At 57.8% G+C, this 17,645-nt stretch overlaps 1 protein-coding gene across 1 annotated transcript in view; it reads right to left on the reverse strand.

Annotated features, from left to right (window-relative positions):
* Positions 1-427: 427 nt before the first annotated feature.
* Positions 428-17,645, reverse strand: part of ZNF469 (zinc finger protein 469) — a 158,945-nt gene continuing 141,727 nt past the window's right edge. Inside the window, exon 6 of the mRNA XM_064386648.1 lies at positions 428-14,963. Within this exon, the coding sequence (XP_064242718.1) occupies positions 2,170-14,784 (12,615 nt within the window). The 5' untranslated portion in view covers positions 14,785-14,963 and the 3' untranslated portion in view covers positions 428-2,169. The remainder of the gene's footprint in view (positions 14,964-17,645) is intronic.

The following is a 17,645-nucleotide window of genomic DNA, read 5'->3' on the forward strand; positions in this document are numbered from 1 at the left end:
AGGTAACCCCTAGTTACCTGTCACAAACTGGTGACCAAACTGGATCACCATCATCAGCAACTGATGATGACAGATCAGGCTGTTGCCACTGCCAGTTGGTAATGCCCAAATTGGGCTGTGACAATGGCCAATTAATGATGACCTAACTGTGCCATCACCACCACCAGATGATGACCACCAAACCAGGCCACCACCACCAGCACCATCACCATCACCTTGGGTTTTTCCCCTCAGGGACAAGACTCTCCTGCCATGAGCAGCACTCGCACAAGATCTGTGAGGAAGAGGAGCTGCAGGAGCATCTTCACTGTTGAGAAGCTCCAACATTTTGCAAACCACTGAGAAGACAGCAGTGCCACCAAGGTCCTCCTCAGCCCCTTTACAGAGGACACCTCAAACATCCCCCAAACATCACGCAGACAGGGAATTTCTGTGAAAATATTGGAATATATTTGAAAAGATTAATCATGGATGACTTTACAGTACCACCCCATATTTTTATCTCATACTTTATTTAACAATATTAAAGAGGCACTTTAAAAGCACACGGACAACATCATAAAACGGCATTTCCTGCTCTCTCTCTGCTTCTCTGGACAAAATATCAAAATAAAAACTTTTGACAGAACACATTGCACCCAAGGTAAATTACCTACAATAGTTTTTTATACAATACAAAGAATTGTAAAGATACATATTAACAGAATAAAGCCTCTTTTTTTTTTCCTTTTAACTCTAAAACAAAACAAAAAATCATTGCAGGACAGACGCAAAGTACTTTGACTGTTCATATCACATCAGTGCATTACTTCACCTCCTTGACTTGGGAGTATTTCAATAAAATCTTTCCATGTCCTCATTTGCACCTGAGATTTCTTTCTGGATCCAAAAGTTTGGTTGTAGAACGTGCTTGTTTAATGTGACGTAACCTTTTTGACACTATGGAGTACCAGCATAGAGGAGCTTTTTCCCTAAAGTTGTATTTTTTCCCTAAGTTGTATTTATTCCCCAAAAGTTGTATTTGTCCCCTAAAGTTAATTTTTCTCCCTAAAGCTGAATGTTTCCCCCCTTGAATTGGCTTTTTATTTAAAATTCTCTTTTTCTGCTCCATTTTTTTGACAGATAATCGCTTCTCCCTACCAATTCCCCATTTTTTTTCAATCAAGGAAGTCTGTATTCACATTACAAATGAAGAATAGCACCAGTAACTGCATAGTACAAGCGGATACCTATAGAGCCACTACGTCAATACAGTAAGAGAGTTTAGAAGTGATACCGTTGAGGGCACTCGGACAGTACCGGTTTTTGCTGCGGTAAATTGGCACAGTTTTCTCGTTGCACAAAAAACCCCCCCCACAAACAAAAAGAAAAAACACGCACGCGCTCACACACACACACACACACACAAAAAACCCCAAAAAACCCTAAAAAATCAGAGTTTGTCACAAGTGTCAAGGTGCAGTTTGCTCGCGGGGACGCTTCTCCTCCAGTCCCATCATCTACAGTGGTCAAAGAGTGGCAGCATCCTCTGGAGGGCTCCGACAGCCCCAGAACCCCAGAGCTGGGTCGTTCTTCTCTTGACGATGTAGAAACAAAATTCTTAGGGATGGCTGTCAAAATATAGGACACTTGGGTCTTAATTTAATTTTTTAATTGTATCATCGCTTAGGCCAGCTCCCAATTAAATGAATTGTACGGGATTATTTGTGCAAAATCTTCCACAAAAAAAAAAAAAAAATTTGCTTTCTACAGTGTACTGCACCTTATGAATAAGACGTCTACGGAATGAAGTTCATCTCTTCAAGTACTTTGTACAAAGATAACACAGACACAGACTCAAAAGGGTCTGAGATTTGCAAGTATCCTTATAACCTCAGCACTTCTGCAATAAAGCAATTGCTCTCGACGATTCAGTCTGCCCAAAGCGATTACAATTTCAGTTCATGAAAATCATCAGCAACATCAAAGTTCTAGCATTTGCATGATAAATCAGGTGAATTAAAGTAGATTAGTAGACACAAAGCAAACTATTTCACAGAGGCTGCAGTGCAAGTTCATTTAAGCTAGACAGAGAAATCATGCTACACAAACGAATTTAATGCTTTGATAATTTTTCCCTTGCAAACCCCATGAAAGCAGCTGAGGATCACCATAAGTCACTTCCATAAATTATTCTGAAGTATCTCTTCTTAAAGGAATTTTAAAGCTGGTTAATTTTTGCCCAAAGAGTTGGCTGAGCAGGTTGTTCTGGGACTCGGCACTGCGGTAGCTGGCCGCGCCGGCCGCCTTGGCCCCACGGGCGGCGCGGGGGCCGTGCCAGGAGCCACGCGGGGATGGCGCTGGCCCCTTGGCCAACACTTGGTGGAGGCTCTTGCCCAGAATGGCTTTCCTGCGCTTCACGTCCCCGTTGGCGTGGCGGAGCTCCCCTTTCTTCTGGTTGAAAGAGTCCAGGACCATCTTCTTCAGCTGGGAGCCTGTTCTGGGCTTGGGTCCCAGCTTGGTGCAGTGCGTGTCCCTCCTGCCAGGGGACAGGGCCGGAGCCTCAGTGTTGCTCCAGCTGCCACGTTTGAGCTCAGCAGTGCTCTCGCTCCTGGCCGGGCATGGTGGCCGGGCTTTCTTCTTCTTCCCGTCTCCTTCCATGTTCTCCCGGGAGCCGGAGCTGCTCCGGTGGCTCAAGGACTTGTGTTCTTTCCTCCTCTTGGGGTGAAGCTTGCTGGTGGCTCTGCCTGGCTCAGCGTGGCCGTGTCTTGTGGTGTTGCTGGCCACCTCTTCTCTGGGCTGGTGGCTGCTGGATTTGCCTGGGTTGCCACCTTGGTCCTTGGCGTTAGCGCTACAGTCCTTAGCCTCAGGCACGGATTTCTCCTTCCCTGAGATGGGCTGCTGACCCTCCTCGGGGCTGCCCGCACTGGGAGCAGCCTCACTACCCACAGTCTTCTTTGGTGGCACTGCATCTTTGGAAGCTCTGTTGAGTGTGGGTGATGCTGTCTTGTCCTTTGGGGGCAGGGGCTGGTGGGCACCTTCTGGAGACACCGGCTTAGCGGCACCTTCCCAGGCAGAGGCATCACTGGCACTGGGGCTGCCCCATTTGTGGGTGTCTGTGGCTGGTGGAGACTCTGCCTTAGGGGAAGGAAGCTCTGAGACCTTCTTGGCAAGCTGGAGAAAAGGGATCCCCTCCACGGCGTTGGTGTCTGTGCTGGGATTTTCCAGGATACAGGCCCTGTATTCATCTTTGTTGCCTGTGCTTGTTGTTTTATGGGCATTGGCACAGCCATGTTTCTGGGTCAGGAGGGGAGGGGACAGTTTTTGGTTGGTGGCTTGGTGACAAGCCAAGCCAGCAAGGTCCATGGGAAACTCAGGCGAGTCCAAGAAAGGAAGGGGTTTCCCATCAAAGGCTCCTTTCTCCAGCTCCTCGATGGACAGGCCAGCGATGTGGCCGAGCTCGGGGCTGCCTGCAGCAGCTACTGGCAGAGATGGGGACAGGCAGGGTGGTGGCGGCAAGGGGTCAAATGGGGACTTCTCCATTTCTGCCAGGAGCTCCGAGAAGTCACCCACCAGGACTTCTGCCTTCATGGAGGGCTGGGATGTTCCCAGGTCACCAGGTGCTGTTGGGAAGGAGTCAGTGGGAGCCTGCAGGCTGGGGCTTCCAGCTTCCACCAGCTGAAGGTCACTCGTGGGGTCTAGGTGGACTGGTGACCTGTGTGGGATTGAGCTGCCATGGTGAGCCACCTTCCGCTTCTTGCTCGGTGGCATTCCCTCCCGGAGAGACCCGTCCTCCTTCTCCTTCACCTTCTCCCTGCAGGCAGTGCCAGGCCTCATGACCCCTCGGAATTTGAAAGTCTTGCTGCTGCCCGCCAGGTGCTTCTCCATGTGCCGGTCGTACTGCTCCTTCTTGGAGAAGGTGTAGTTGCACATGCTGCAGATGAAGGACTTCTTGATGACGTGCATGACGTCGGCGCAGAGCTCGCAGGCGTACAGGGTGGTGTGCTTGATCTCCTGCTCCTCCACCACGCCATGCTCCTGGCTCAGGTGGCTCCGGAGCTCTTTGGTCTCCTGGTAGAACATGGGGCACTTGTGGCACAAGTAAATCTTCTGCAAGCTGTGCACGACCAAGTGCCGCTGGAGCTTGAAGGGTTTGGGGAACTGCTTGCCACAGTGATGGCAGTCCCGGGAAGGATCCTTGCAGTCTGGGTGCATGGGGACAGATTTTGGGGTGCTTTCACTTTTTGACGTGTGCTCTGGAGATGGGCTGGAGGATGCTTTGGAGGAGCTGGGTGCAGGTGGCTTCACTTTAACGCTGCTTTCCAGGGGGTCTTTCATCACCTTCTCCTGCTCAAGGGGCAACTCCTTGGGGCTCTTGCTCTCTCTGCTGACCCCATGCCGGCCACCGGGGTCGCCGTGCCGGGAGGACCTGCTGGGTTTCCGACACATGATGGTGTTGAGGAAGTGGGTGACGGCGGCGTTGTCCTCACCGAAGCAGCCCGGCAGCCCCATCACCGACTTCTGCGCCTGCCCCTTGCGCGCGAACTGCGTGGCGTGCTCCCGCAGGTGCTCGTTGTACATCCACACGTCGGAGATCTCCTTCAGGCACATCCCGCACGCCCACAGCCCAGCTTTGTTCCTGGCGTGCTTCTCCTTCAGGTGGTCCCGCAGCTGCTCCCGGGAGCTGAATTTGCGCTGGACACACATGTAGCAGGTAGGAGGAGGGGAAGGGTTGTGGGAGAGCTTGTGGAAGTCCAGCTCCCCCAGCGTCAGGAACCACTGGAAGCAGACTTTGCACTTGTACTGCTTGTCTTTGGTTTTGATGGTTATGTCCCCACGGTTTTTCCCCAATTTCCCATCTTCCAGCTTGCTCCTGTGCTTGCCCGACTTTGGTTTCAAACTCACAGCACTGTCCTCGCCATGGCCAGGAAGATCCTCGCAAGGGCTGAAGAAGCACATGTCTCTCATTTTCAGCTTTGCATTAAGCATCTCAATATCGATGGTGTGAAATTCAGGTGAGTCCGAATCCCCGCTATCTTTGGCATTGTAGGACTCCTCTGCCAGGTCGGGTGGCTCAGAGTTCACTTCTTGGAGCGAGTGCTCATCCTCAAGGTCCATCAGAGGCTCAAACATGTCCTCGGCAGAGAGGCTTTCCCCCTCCTTCTCCAGACTGCCCCAGATGTTCAAGCTGGGGATGCTGTCTGTGTGGCTGTTCTGGCACAAGAAGGTCAGCATGTTGTCCTCCAGGTCAATGTCCTCCTTCTCTTGGTCGGTCACCTCCTGGTCCAACCTCAGCTCGATGCTTTTAGATCCATCTGGAGCAGCATCTCCACTCTTTGCCTTGCTGCCATGGCACATGTTCAGCATCAGGGCATCGTCAACAGAGATGGTCTCGTACTCGCAAGGGTCCTCCCTGGTGACACAGAAGGAGCTGGTGTCGCTGAGGTCAGAAGCCAGGCGGATGGTGAAGAGGTCGATGGCCCCCGCTGGCTGCAGGCTGACCTCGGGGGCAGGTTTGGGTTTCTTGCTGCGCTTCCCATACACCCGCGTGCACTTCCTCCGGACAACCTGGTCATCCCTGGGGAACAGCTGGGAGAAGGTGGAATCATCGTCAAAGAAGCTCTGGAGGTCTGAGGTGGCCGTGCTGTCCCCGCAGTGCTCCCTGCCTGGTGGCACATCTGCCTTCACCCAGCGCTTTGGCTCTGCAGGAGGAGGGCTGGTCCCCGGTGTGGTCTGCAGAGCACCATGCCCAGAAACATTTTGGGTGGTTCCCAAATCATGGTTCTCCAGCAGCAAAGCCCCTTCAGGAGCTGCGGGACCCTGCAGGGCACCACTCCAGTTCCTGGTGTCACTGCCTGCCACAGGACTGTCCCCTGTCCCAGCATCCATGTCCTCTGTGCCATCAGCACCAAAATGCTGCTCTGTGCCCACCTTGCCCCATCCCTTTGCCACTTGCTCCGCAAACCCGCTGATCCATTTTTTGCAAGCCTGTGTGTCTTCCACTGCATCTGGATCTTCCACCTCCCCAGGACAGGTGACCGTGGCTGTGGCTGTCTCCTTGCTGACCATCTCCTTTAGAGACCCCATCCTGCTGCCCAGGTCTTCCTCAAGCTCGGCTGCACAAGAGGACTCTTTGGCCTTTTGGGAGTGCTGGGCTGTGCTGGTCCTGTTTTGCTCCTCTGTGGAGATGCAGCCATCTGGCTCGTGCAAGCCCTCTGTGATCCCGGGCAGGCTGGAGCTGAGGGCAGCAGGACCTGTGCTCTTCTCCAGCTCACAGGGACCATCGGGCTCACTCCTGCTGGGAAACACCTTCGCTTTCCTTCGCCTCACTTTCCTCTTGAGCTGCCTCTCAGAACTGCTGTTCTCCTCACCAAGACCTTTGCTTTGGCTCCTTCTGCCCTTTTCTCCTTTCCTGACCTGCCATCCCAAATCCACCTTCCCAGACGCTGCCTCTCCCGATCCCCTCACCTCCGGGCGCGGTCCCTTTGCCTTCACCTCCCTCTGCAGGTGCAGCTCCTGGGACATCTCCAAGGAGATCACGCTGAGGTCGCTGAGCACTCTGCTCACCACCTCCTGCATCTGCGTGCTGGGCTCTTTCTCCAGGTGTGGGAGGATTTTCTTGGGAATGCGTTCAACGGTGGAGGTCAGCGCCTGTGAGCTGCAGGTTTTGTCTTTGACTGACACCTTCAGGCTCCTCCTTGGCACCTTTTGGGCTGCTTTTGATGTCTTGTGTGCAGGAATCAGAGGGGACCTGGGAGTCTTGCTGGGCTGTGGCAAACCACCATTCTTCACCTGGTGCTTGACAGCTTTGTGCCTGGTCAGGCCGGGCTTGGACCGGAAAGTGGCTGAACAAATGTCACAGGTCACGGGGAGTCCATTGGGCTTTCTTCCTTTGTGGAGTTCATTTTGGGATGGGTCTGGAGTACTGCTGGGTGTGCAGTCCTCTCCTTGGCCTACGCTGTTTAAAACCCCAGCTTCTGCAGCCCCATGGCTTTTGGAATTCTCCCCTTTTAAACTCTTTCCTTCACTCTCTGTGGTTTTGGAAACACCAGGTCTCACCTCTGCTGCCTCTGGAAACTCGTGGCCATTTAATTCAGCAGAATCAAGATCTTCAGCCCTTGTAAGACCTCTGCTGATGGCAGCTGACATGTTCTGAACAGCAAAACCATTGCACAAAGCCTCTGCTTCACTTTGGTGCTTATTCCTGACACGGGAGCAGTTTTCAAGCTTGTTCTCTTGGTTCAGGTTGACCTCCCTTTCTTCCATGGGCGGAAGATCCTCTGTGGGCTGGGTTGGATAATCCTGGGTTTCTGGAGGGGTGGAGTTAACGACAGTGTCTGTGATGGCACACCCTTGGTTTTCTTTAAAATTTGTCAGCATGGCACTGGTGTTTTCGGGGACCTCCTTCCCAACACCCTTTGGCTGGAAAGGCGGCGAGCAGGGAAGAGAACAGTCCTTCCCAGGAGGTTCCTGGGGACCACCCATCTCCAAGGCAGAGCCCAACAACGCATCACCATGCAGCAGAGTGCAGGGTCTCACTGTCCTTTCTCTTCCAGATGATTCATAGCTACCCAAAACACCATCAGGGAGGTGATGGGGACGTTCCTCAGGCGCTTCCATTGGCACAGCCCCGCGGTGATGTGGCGAGGGAGGGAAGGTGGGTGCCCTGTCCCATGTCCCTTGCTCTGCTGGGCTCACGGTGTGGTGGATGTGATGGCTGCTGGCCTCGGGAGGACAACTCTTTGTGATGAATGAACTTGGTGTTGCAGGCAGGGAGGAGCTGTAATTCTTCTCATCTGAGAGCTGGCTGCCTAAACTGGGGACCTCCTCCCCACTGCTCTGCAAGCATTTGAGATTGGAGTATTTGGCTGGTGAGAGCAGGCTGGCTGGAGGTTCACCTGTGTAATCACAGCCATTGAGGGACAACTCGCCATTCCCTTCTCTGGGAACATCTGCACTGACTCTGCTGGCTTTTATCTCCATCCCCAAGCTGTGATCCTGGTGGAGATCCCCCTCAGAGGGACCAAGGGGGCTGACAGGACTCATGGGAGCACTGCCCGGGTGCTGTGCCCCCTTCCCCACCCAACTCCTTTCCAGCCTCTCTCCCTCTTCTCTGCCCAGCGTTTCTTCCTCGAGCAAACCATGGCTGGGGTGGGATTGCTCATGTTTCCTAAATGCCAAGGTCGTTGTGTTGTTATCTCCCTCCTGCTCTTCCCTGAGCTGATCAGTTTTCCTCCCCTGCCCTGGCAGCGAGGTCACGGCGGTGCTGTTGGGTGGTGAGAGGTCATTACGCTCCTGGGGAACACCATCTGCAGGGATATTAATGTCCCTTGGCTCCGGGGCTTCATTTGCTAAGTGCTGCAGCTCTGTTACATTATTTTGCAGCTCCGGCTTTGCCGACGTGGATTGTTTTGCATGGTAAGAGCCCTCTACATCCAACGACTCCAGCTGCTCACATCCACTGGGAGAAAGCACCTCTCTTCCTGGAGCAGCGATATTCCCAGTGCTGCTTCCACTGGGGAGATCCCCTTCCCTTTGGGTTTGATCTTCTCCTTCCAAAGCAGCACTGCTCTGCTCCAGGTGCTCTGTCTGGACGTGGGTGGTGGCACAGGGGTGGCTGGGAGCCAGCAGCCCAGGGAAGCACGGCATCAACAGCTCCTCCTCGTTGTTCTTCACCGTCCGGGCGACGAAGAGCTGGAGCTGCTGCAGGGGGTTAGCAGAGGTCTCCTGGGATGCCCCCATCATCTCCTGGGAAGGGTGGTCGCTCTCCTTGGGCACACTCAGCATCTCAAACAGCAGCACTTTGGGCTTGCTGGCTTTGTCACTGGGTGCAGGGCTTTGATAGGCATTGGGACTCCTCCTCTCCTCTGTCTCCTCCACCAGCGTGGGCCCACCACCACCCCCTTTGAGATCCACAGCATTTTTCACTGTTTTGGGGGGCTCAGTCCTGCTTAAGGGTTTTTCTTCTGTATCTGGGACCTCTTTGACATGAGGTGAAAAGGCGAGATCCAAGGCTGGGGTGGGACCCGGCTGAAAGCCAAATTGGGGGTGAGGGTTTGGAAGATGGGCATCAAACTTCTCCAGCTCTGCAGGATCAGTGTCTGCTTTTCCTGGCACAGGGAAGCCCTCAGCACTGCACTGGCACGGCAGGGATGGTAGGGATGGCAGGGGGTCTTTGGTTACTTCTGCTGCACCCATGGTCTCGGGGAACACGGGGTCAGTGACAACAGGAGGGCTTTTTGTCACAGGGCTGGTGTAGATGGGAGCCTCTGTTTGGTCAGTTGTGCTTGAGCCAGGTACACTTTTGGAAGAAGACCCATTTTCCATCTTCCTGAGGTCTCTTTCCTCAGTGGCCACAACCCCCTGGAGCTGCTCACTGCTGTCTTTGGAGCAGAAATGGTTTGTGGCCAGCGGGGCTGGGATGCCCATCCCGGTTTCCAGCGAGCCCAGCTCCAGCGGGCACGCCCAGGGCTCCCTGGGTCTCTCATAGTCCTCACGGGCAGGCACCACGTCTGGCTTCTCCCCTGCCAGCCTCTCCCCAACGCAGAGGCTCGGTCTGCCCAGCTCACCTGCCAAAAACAGCCCTTTCTCCTGGCCTGCCTCTGGCTCTCCCGGCAGCACCGGGAACCGCTCGGCCCCCTGCGCTCGCAGGTGGACAGCAACGTTTGGCTCGGATTTCTGGAGGGTGACGGACACCTCGGAGTCCAGCTTGCTGGTTTGCAGTTGGCTTTCCAGCTCCGTGACCAAGCGCTTGATCTCCAGCTCGTCATCTGAAATGTTGCTCATGAAAGCCGCGTTGTAATCCGCGATCCTGTCTGGCAGCGGCAGGGAGAGCTGGCTGCTGGGGACAGCTCCTTCCTCGGGGAACTTCTTGGCTGGTGGCTTCTCCACGGAGAGGCTGTGGAACTGACTCATGTCTTCTGGCAGCATGGGAGCCACCTCCTCCATGAGGGACCAGTCTTTCTCCGGCAGGAAGGGTGGGTAGGGCTGCTCGAAGGGCAGCGGCTTGCGGGGAGCGCTCCCAGGACAGGGGAATGGTGTCACATATCCGTCCTTGCTCTCGTAGGGATCGAACTCAGAGACGGGCAGCTCGCCGAATATCGACGAGGAGTCAAAGCTGAGCGGGGAGGACACTTTGCCCTGTGGCATTTCCGTGGCAAAAGGGGAGATGCTGGAGTGTTTCTGCTCGAAGGAGCTGGCGCTGATGTCGTCCCGGCACAGGTACATGTCATCCATGTGGGAGGAGCCCAGGGCCGGGGGCTTTGGGAAGAGGTTGTCCTCGTAGTGACTGGGAAGGCCTTTGGGATCAAAAAATGTGTTGTCACTGCTGGCATACGGATCGGGTGTCTTGGCAGCGAGCATCATTCCCACTGCATCACCCCCGTAGGTGGGAGCTGGTGTGGGATAATCCTTCCGAGTGTCACAGAGCCCCTGTCCCTTTGTGAATTTGATTCCTGCTTCCGAGCAGGTGGCACTCCCACGGCCAGGACTCGATTTGTTACTGCTGTGGGGTGGAGCAGTCACCTCCTCTGTGTGGTATTTCAGCCCTTCACTTGGGAAAGGGGCAAACTGGTGCCTCTGGTGGTCCATGGTGAGCTCAGGAGAGCCCTGAGCCTGCAGGGTGGGCTCTCGAGCCTCACCAGGGAGCTTTGCTGCTCCTCTGGGCTCTTCCACCCCCTCCTTAGAGGAGAAGCTGGCAGGGCTCCTGCCTGGGGTGGCTGTGCCAGGCATTTGCCTTTCCTGGGGCTGTGGTGACGGCTCCTCCTGTGCACAGTCCATGACAGAAATGTCTGGTTCAGTACTCGGCCGTGTCCTGGAGCCTGCCAGCAAAGGTTTGGCTGAGCCAAACCTCCTGCTCCCCCTGGGAATGTCCTCTTTGCTCTCCTGGCTCGTCTTTGGGCTGCTGTGCTGGGGAGGGCTGAGGGGAGTCCTTGGCACATGGGCTGGGCTGCCCGAGCGCCTCCTCCTCTGGGTGCCACCCTTGTCACCAGCCCCACCAGCGCAGGGTGGGCTCGTGCCCATCTCTCTGGGCATGCTGTGGTTGCTGCCAGCAGATAAGTGGCTGCTCCTCCTTCGGGCTCTGGCAGCACAATCCTCTTTCTCAGCATCCTCCTGACTCGGGACATCCCTGTCCTCCTGTGCCTCCCTTTTCTGACTGTCCCTTTTCCGGCTGTAGCTCCAGGCTGGGTCTTTCTCTCTGGCCCTCTCACTTCTGCCCAGGCGTTTCTTGCTGAAGCTGTACTTGCTCCTCCCCATGAATCCTGTGCCACGCTTCTTCCTGCCCCGGGGCTTGCTGCACTCTGCCCCCTCCTCATCCGAGTCGGACACGTAGTCGTATTCCCTCAGCCCGCCCTCCTTGGTGGCTGCCAGCGGCCTCTCGGTGGCCTGGGGCAACTGGGCCTGCTTGCTGCTCTTCACCTGCAGCTTGTGGAGCTTGTTCTTCTGCTGCACGATCTTGTGGATGAGCTCCTTGCTCCACGTCCCGCTCCGGGGCTTCCGCTTCTTCACGTCCTTCATGGAGAACCGCGGTGGCTTGGAGCTCTTGGTGGCAACACCTGGCCCCACCTCGCTCTTCAGCGGAGGGTCTTGGCTGAGTTTCCTGGGATGCTTTTGGCTGGAGGTGCTGGCTGGTGGGATGCTGTTCTTCCTGCCTGCCCTCAGCCGGGCTGTCCTCTCTGCTCCCTCTGCCGCGGGATGCGGCTCCTGCGGTGCCACCCTCCGTGCCACCCTCCCTTTGTGAAGGTGCCGCTTTCCTGCCCCTCTCTTCACCTGCTCCCCACCTGGGTGGCCATCTTCACAAAACCAGCCAGCCTTGGCCTCTCCTGCTGCCTTCTCCTCCGCTGCCTGCTTGGATTTGCTCTCCGAGGCCAGGCCCTCCTTGGCCTTGTGGGCCGTGCCCCCGCCCGCCGCCTTCACGCCCGGCAGCTCCTCATCAGCAAACACGTCGATGAAGCTGCTGTCGATCTCCGGGTTATCCGACTGGTACCCCAGGCCGTTGAGGGCCTCGGTGATCAGGCTGTCCAGCTTGGCATCGTCGATGTCCAGGTCGGAGGCGCTGAGCGGGAGGGAGCTGGTGGCCAGGCCGTGGAAGAGGCCGCCCTTCAGAGCGTCCTCCTTGCCCTCGCTTTTGCCTTCCCCATCCAGCAAGAAGTCGTCGCTCTTGTTCAGCGCCAACAGATGTCCCTGGGGGTCTGGAGAGAGCGCCAGGCCGGGGGCTTTGGGAGGCTCTGCTGGGAGCACCTTCCGCCCCTCGGCTGCCCGGGGAGCGTCCCTGGGCTCTGCCTGGGCAGCGGGGTGGGAGGCGCAGAACTGGCGGTGCTGCAGGAAGGAGGACAGGTTGCTGTAGTTCTGGTCACACTGTCTGCAGGTCAGCAGCACGTCCAGCTGGTCCAGGCTGGCACTGCTCAGGGAGGTGGCCAGCAGGTGATGGGAGGAGTACGGTGGTGGAGGCTGCTCCCCATCCAGCCCGTCCGAGCATCCTTTGGCCGTCTCCCCGCCGGGTTTGTGGAACGGGCTGCCCGGGGCACATTTCAGGAGGCTGTCGTCTTTCAGAGCATCCGGAGGGAAGCTGAAGGACTTGACAGAGTCCGGGGGGTGGTAATGAAGCGAGCTGGGACTCAGAACCTCGGAGGGGTGGAAGGCTTTGTTGGCATCCTTGGTGTGGCAGGGGTGCTGGAAGAAGGGCGAGGGGGTCAGCGCTCCGGACATCTGGCTGTCCTCGAAGTTGAGTGGGCTGCTGGACATGGGGGACAGCGACGAGCAGGTGCTGCCACACGTGGGGTTGGGGACAGGGGACGGCAGTGGGGACTCGCAAGGGGAGGCAGCTGCCAAGGCCGATGGTGGCAGGACCAGCCCTGAGCCCGACGAGCTCCTTGAGGGAGGAGGAGGAGGAGCTGCTTGAGCCATAGTGTAGAACAGGGCTTTGCTTCTCGAGTCGCAGGCAGGAGACCCTGGTTCCTTCCCACTCTCAAAGGAGAAAGCTGCTGTCACGCTGGGATCTCCCCTCTGCAGGCTCTCTCCTGATAACAGCTTTTTGCTGTGGTACCCCGGAGAATTGCTTATGGGGGGCCCTTTCTGGGCTTTCCCGCTGCCCTGCCAGTCCGACGTGCCCAGGGGGAAGGGGAGCTTCTGGCTGCTGATGTGTCTCGACAGCTCCAGCCTGTTGGCACCGGGCACTGCAGAAGGGAGGTGCATCTGCTGCCAAGGCAGCCTGGCATTTTTCTGCCTGTGCTGCCTCTGCTCGGGGCCAGACTGGCACTCGAATGAGAACTGGTTTCCAACAGGGTTTGAATAAGGTGCTGAATTCTGGTCCATGGGAGAAAACGCCTTCGTGGCACCTTCCCAAGCTTGCACAAGCCTGGGGTGGGTGGGTGCCGTAGTGGGAACGCTCGTCTCGAAGGGCACGGCTCCCGCGCCGCCGCTGCCCGCGGGGGAGCTGCAATAGGCCTTGCTCTGAAAGTGCACTTGGGACAGGGAATTTGGTGGCACGGTCCTTCTCAGGGGGCTGCTCTGCACCAGCAGCCGCGGGCCGGGGACGCCGTCCTTGGCCGAGGCTTGCCTCTTCCCCACCGGCTTTGGCATGGTAGGCGAGTGTAAACTAGACGGAAAAACAGCTTGGTTTTCTTGGAAAGTGCTTGGGTTTTGGTCGATAGCACCAGACGACGGGAGAGCACCAGTGGGGTCGGCGGGATGCTCGGCCCTGCCCTTGTAGCATGGCAAGGGGCCGTGGTGCAGGGCGGGCGGCGGCGGGTGCAGGAAGGGCGGTGGTGGCGGCGGGGGCACGGGCAGCCCGTACAGCCTCCCCTCGGGGGACACGCTCTCGTAGGAGCCCCCGCCCAGCGGCTCCTCTGGCCACTCTCTGGGGGACGAGTGGAAGGCGAAGGCACCTGGAGCCAGCGGGGCGGCGGCGGCGATTCCCACCTCCAGGAACTCCTGGCTGCCGCGGAACGGCTCCTTCCCCGCCTCGTGCAGCAGCTGGAAGGGGAGCTGGCAGGGCAAAGCCCCCAGGCCGTGCACAGCGGCTTTGCCACCCTCGGAGAAAGAGCTGGGCTTCTGCACCGAGATCCCGTAGGTAGCACCGGCGAAGCTCTTCTCCGCGGAAGGCCAGGACTCGGCCCGGTTTGCCTGGAACTCTAAATAATGTAGCTGCCCATGGGTGCCGGGGTTCTTGAGGGGGATGCCGGCGGCAGGGGGCTGCCCCTTGGGGCCGAGGGGAGGGCCGGGCTGTGAGGTATAACTGGTGGAGATCCGGCTGCCGGCGGCGTCCGGGAAGCAGCGTCCGAAGGCGATTTCCTCCGGCCGGAGCTCGGCGTCGCGCTGGGGGATGCCGGGCACGTGGAAGCGGTAGCTGCCGGCCGCGGGCGTCACCTCCGGCTTCTTCGGGGGCGTCACCTTCTGCTGCGGGTAGGCGATGCCGATGGTGGGGCTGGGCCGGGTGCCGGCGATGCTGAGCCGGTAGAGCTGCTGGTGGCCCCGCTCGCCCTTCCCCGAGCGCCGGCTGCGCTCCCGGGCTCGCCCCTTCCCCGGCGGGGACAGCGGGCTGCCCTTGACCTCTCCCCACGTGCTGTCATTGCCGAACTTGGGCTTGCACTGCAGGGATTTGAAGTCGATCTTCCCCGCTTGCTGCGGCCGGATCACAGCTTCCCGCTGGCTCTGGGGCTCCTTGTCCTTGGGGAAGGGGGATGTCCCCTCCCCGCCCAGCGCCCTCCCATCCTTGTCCCCGCAGCCTTCGCAGCCCTTGTCGGGCTCTTTGGGGCCGGCCTCAGCATCGCCGATGGTGTAGACATGCTGGGTCTCTCCAGTCATGATACCGAGCAGGGGACAAGGCTACGGAGCCCCGCTGTCCCGTCCCGCTGCGAGCTGCCGTGCCCCCGTCACGGGCATGGTCCTCCGCCCATGGGCACCGGCAGAGGGGCAGCAGCTCCCCGGGGCCGGGCTGCGGGCGGCTCCCGAGGGCCGGCGGGGCTCTGCCGCATCCTTCAGACCTGCAGCGAACAGGAGAGAAGAGGGGAAGGCTGGATGTCAGTCGGGGAAGGGGCCCGAGGAGGCACGGGAGAGATTTTGGCCCCTTGTCTTGGACTGCGGTTGGAGGAGGGGGCATCGCAACCCCCCCGGGGTGAAGCTCTGCAGCTTCGGGCTCTTCAAAGGATGCTCAGAGCGGTTCACCTCTGGCAAAAGCTGCTGAGGAAGCACTTTTTTCCCTCCCGGGAAAGCTATTTCTGGGTTAGTTCTTAGCAACATAAGCAGAAAAAGATGACAGAAGAGCTCCACCTACGGATTAGTGGGAAGGGCTGTCGGGATGGGCTGGGAGAGGCATCCTGGGAAGGGCTCTCTGTCCCCATGTCCCCGAGTGCCCGTGTCCCCGTGTGCCTGTGTCCTCGTGTCCCCGTGTCCCCAGGTCCCCGCTGCTGGAGGGAAGGTGAAGGGAAAGGTTTTTGCTCCTCCACTTTCCCCCAGGAGCTGCCTCTCATTGCTCGGAAATCCCTGGAGAAAGGACTTCACCACCTTCCCTGCGAATTGCCCTGGAAATCTTAGATGTTATTGAGGAGGCAAACCCAGGAAAGCTGAGTCCCGAATTTCCCAGCTGATTTTACAACCCAGACCTCGGGGCGTTGGACACGGAGCACAAGTCAAGCGCAGCCTTTTAAAAGGCGCCACCAGGATTTTATATGAAGGAGGTTTTAATAAAAAGAAGGGTAAAGTTTTGCTTTAAAGAGTCTTTTTTTTGTTTTTTTAAGAGAAGTCTGCTGGAAACAGTGAGGGTTTTTTTCTCCTCCCTCACTGGAAATGTTTCTTTGCCGTCTGCTGCAGTGGGTCAGGGCACGGCACTGCTGGGAGGGGGTGAGGAGCAGGAAATTCAGTTTATTCCTCTCCTTCTGGCTGTAATTCCCACAGATCCACACCCCACCGGGTTCACTCATCCTGCCCTGGAGTGACCTGAGCACAGAAGATTTTCCAAGGAAAAAGGGAGCACCCTGCATCTATCCAGGACCTCACCTCTCCATTCCCACCTGGAATCTGCCGGGACGAGCACCCAGCATTAATAACACTGCAATATTCAGGATAAAGAGGGGAGGCTGCATTCCCCCTGCTCCTGCAGGGATGCGGTTCGAGCTCCCAGGCCTGAATTCCTCCCCAATTTCACACCCTGCCGAGTGAAAGGGATCCGGGGTCGGGCCGAGCGCGCGGCTCCGCGGCCAAAGCTCACACGCGGCCCTTTGGCACAAAGGCTCTGCTGGGAAAACAATGCCCCACTTATGCCTCAGCCAGCCACAACTCCAGAGCCCGCTCGCTGCTGTTTAAATTTGCAAAGGCTCCTTGCCAAGATAAAATACCCAAGGCCAGCGCTCGCTACATTATCACAGTCGGGCTTTTCAGCCACATAAAGGAGCCTTTTTTTGTTTTTTGCGAGGGAAAGGCTCGTCGGTGTGGCTGGAAAGCTGCAGGATTTGCATGGCAAGGGCTGGGGGGGGCCGTGCTGAGCGCCAGGAGACACAAACATCCTGCTCCCCGTGCTGGCAGAGGGATGGGGACGGGGACAGCAGGGCTGGTGGCACGCAGGGCTGTCCCGCTGCTGATGGGACCCACGCCCTGCTGGCGGTGGCAGAGCCTGGGCAGGAAATGGGTGTGGATTTACTCCATGCAAATCACAGTGCACAGGTATAAGGGCAAGGTGTGAATCAGGGATTTGTTCGCCAAAATCTCCCTGCCTTGGGAGGGGGGGGGGTCCCCTGTCCCTGGCTGGGGGTGCCTCCTGCTGGCAGTGGCCACGGGGCATGGCTCTGAGGTGACCCAGCAGCCCTGGCAGCAGGGAAATGAGGGGCCTCATGTGGCTCTGATGGGGCAATTGATAATGAGTGCTGATTTAAAGTGCTACTGCCCAGGCAGCTCCTGCATCCATCCCCCGAAGGGCCATGGGTCTGGCACAAGCACAGGTCACCCCCCATGGGATGGGAAACCCTGGAAAAAATGAAAATTGGGACTGTTCCCTCTGGCTTTTACAGCCCCAGCCTGCCCTCAGTGCCAGGCTCCTCCACTGGCAGCGCTCCGTGGATTTTGACATTTCAGCTCCTGGAAGAGGAGGTGGAAAGGGATGGAACAGAGGCAGAGGGAGTTTGGCTTTTTAAAGCCCCACTGTGGTTATTGGCAGGCTGGCTGGCTGCAGGCAGAGCCATCCTCACCTGCCGGGGGGCTGTGGAGCCTCCTCCCTCTCCTGGGGCCTCCCGCAGCCCCTGGGGGACAGGGGACACGGCCAGCAGCGGTGGCAGAGCCTGGCTGGCACGGAGAGCTGTGCCTGGCGCTCTCTTGGCAGGGCAGGTCCCGTCCTGCCGGGAGCCTGACGTGCCAGACAGGCTGTGATTCACCAGAGCTGGCTGTGCCCGCGGGGCAGGGCTGAGCCGAGGGTCCCCAGCACCTCCGAGCTTCCCAATCCCCCCAAAAGGGTGCAAATCCCGGGGGAACACAGCACCCCCAGCGTGGAGAAAGGCTCCTTCCCACGAGAGAACAGCTGAGATGCCAGCAGCAGCTCACATGGGACACCCTCCAGGGACACACCATGGGCAGGGCACTGCCAGGTGCCCACCACGGGCAGGGCGGTGGGAGGGGAAGGCTCTCCCAGGGTACACCCCCACTGTGGAGCCAACAGAACGGTCGTGTGAGCAGGAAAA

The sequence above is a fragment of the Passer domesticus genome, chromosome 12 (assembly GCF_036417665.1).
Source record: "Passer domesticus isolate bPasDom1 chromosome 12, bPasDom1.hap1, whole genome shotgun sequence".
NCBI lineage: Eukaryota > Metazoa > Chordata > Aves > Passeriformes > Passeridae > Passer > Passer domesticus.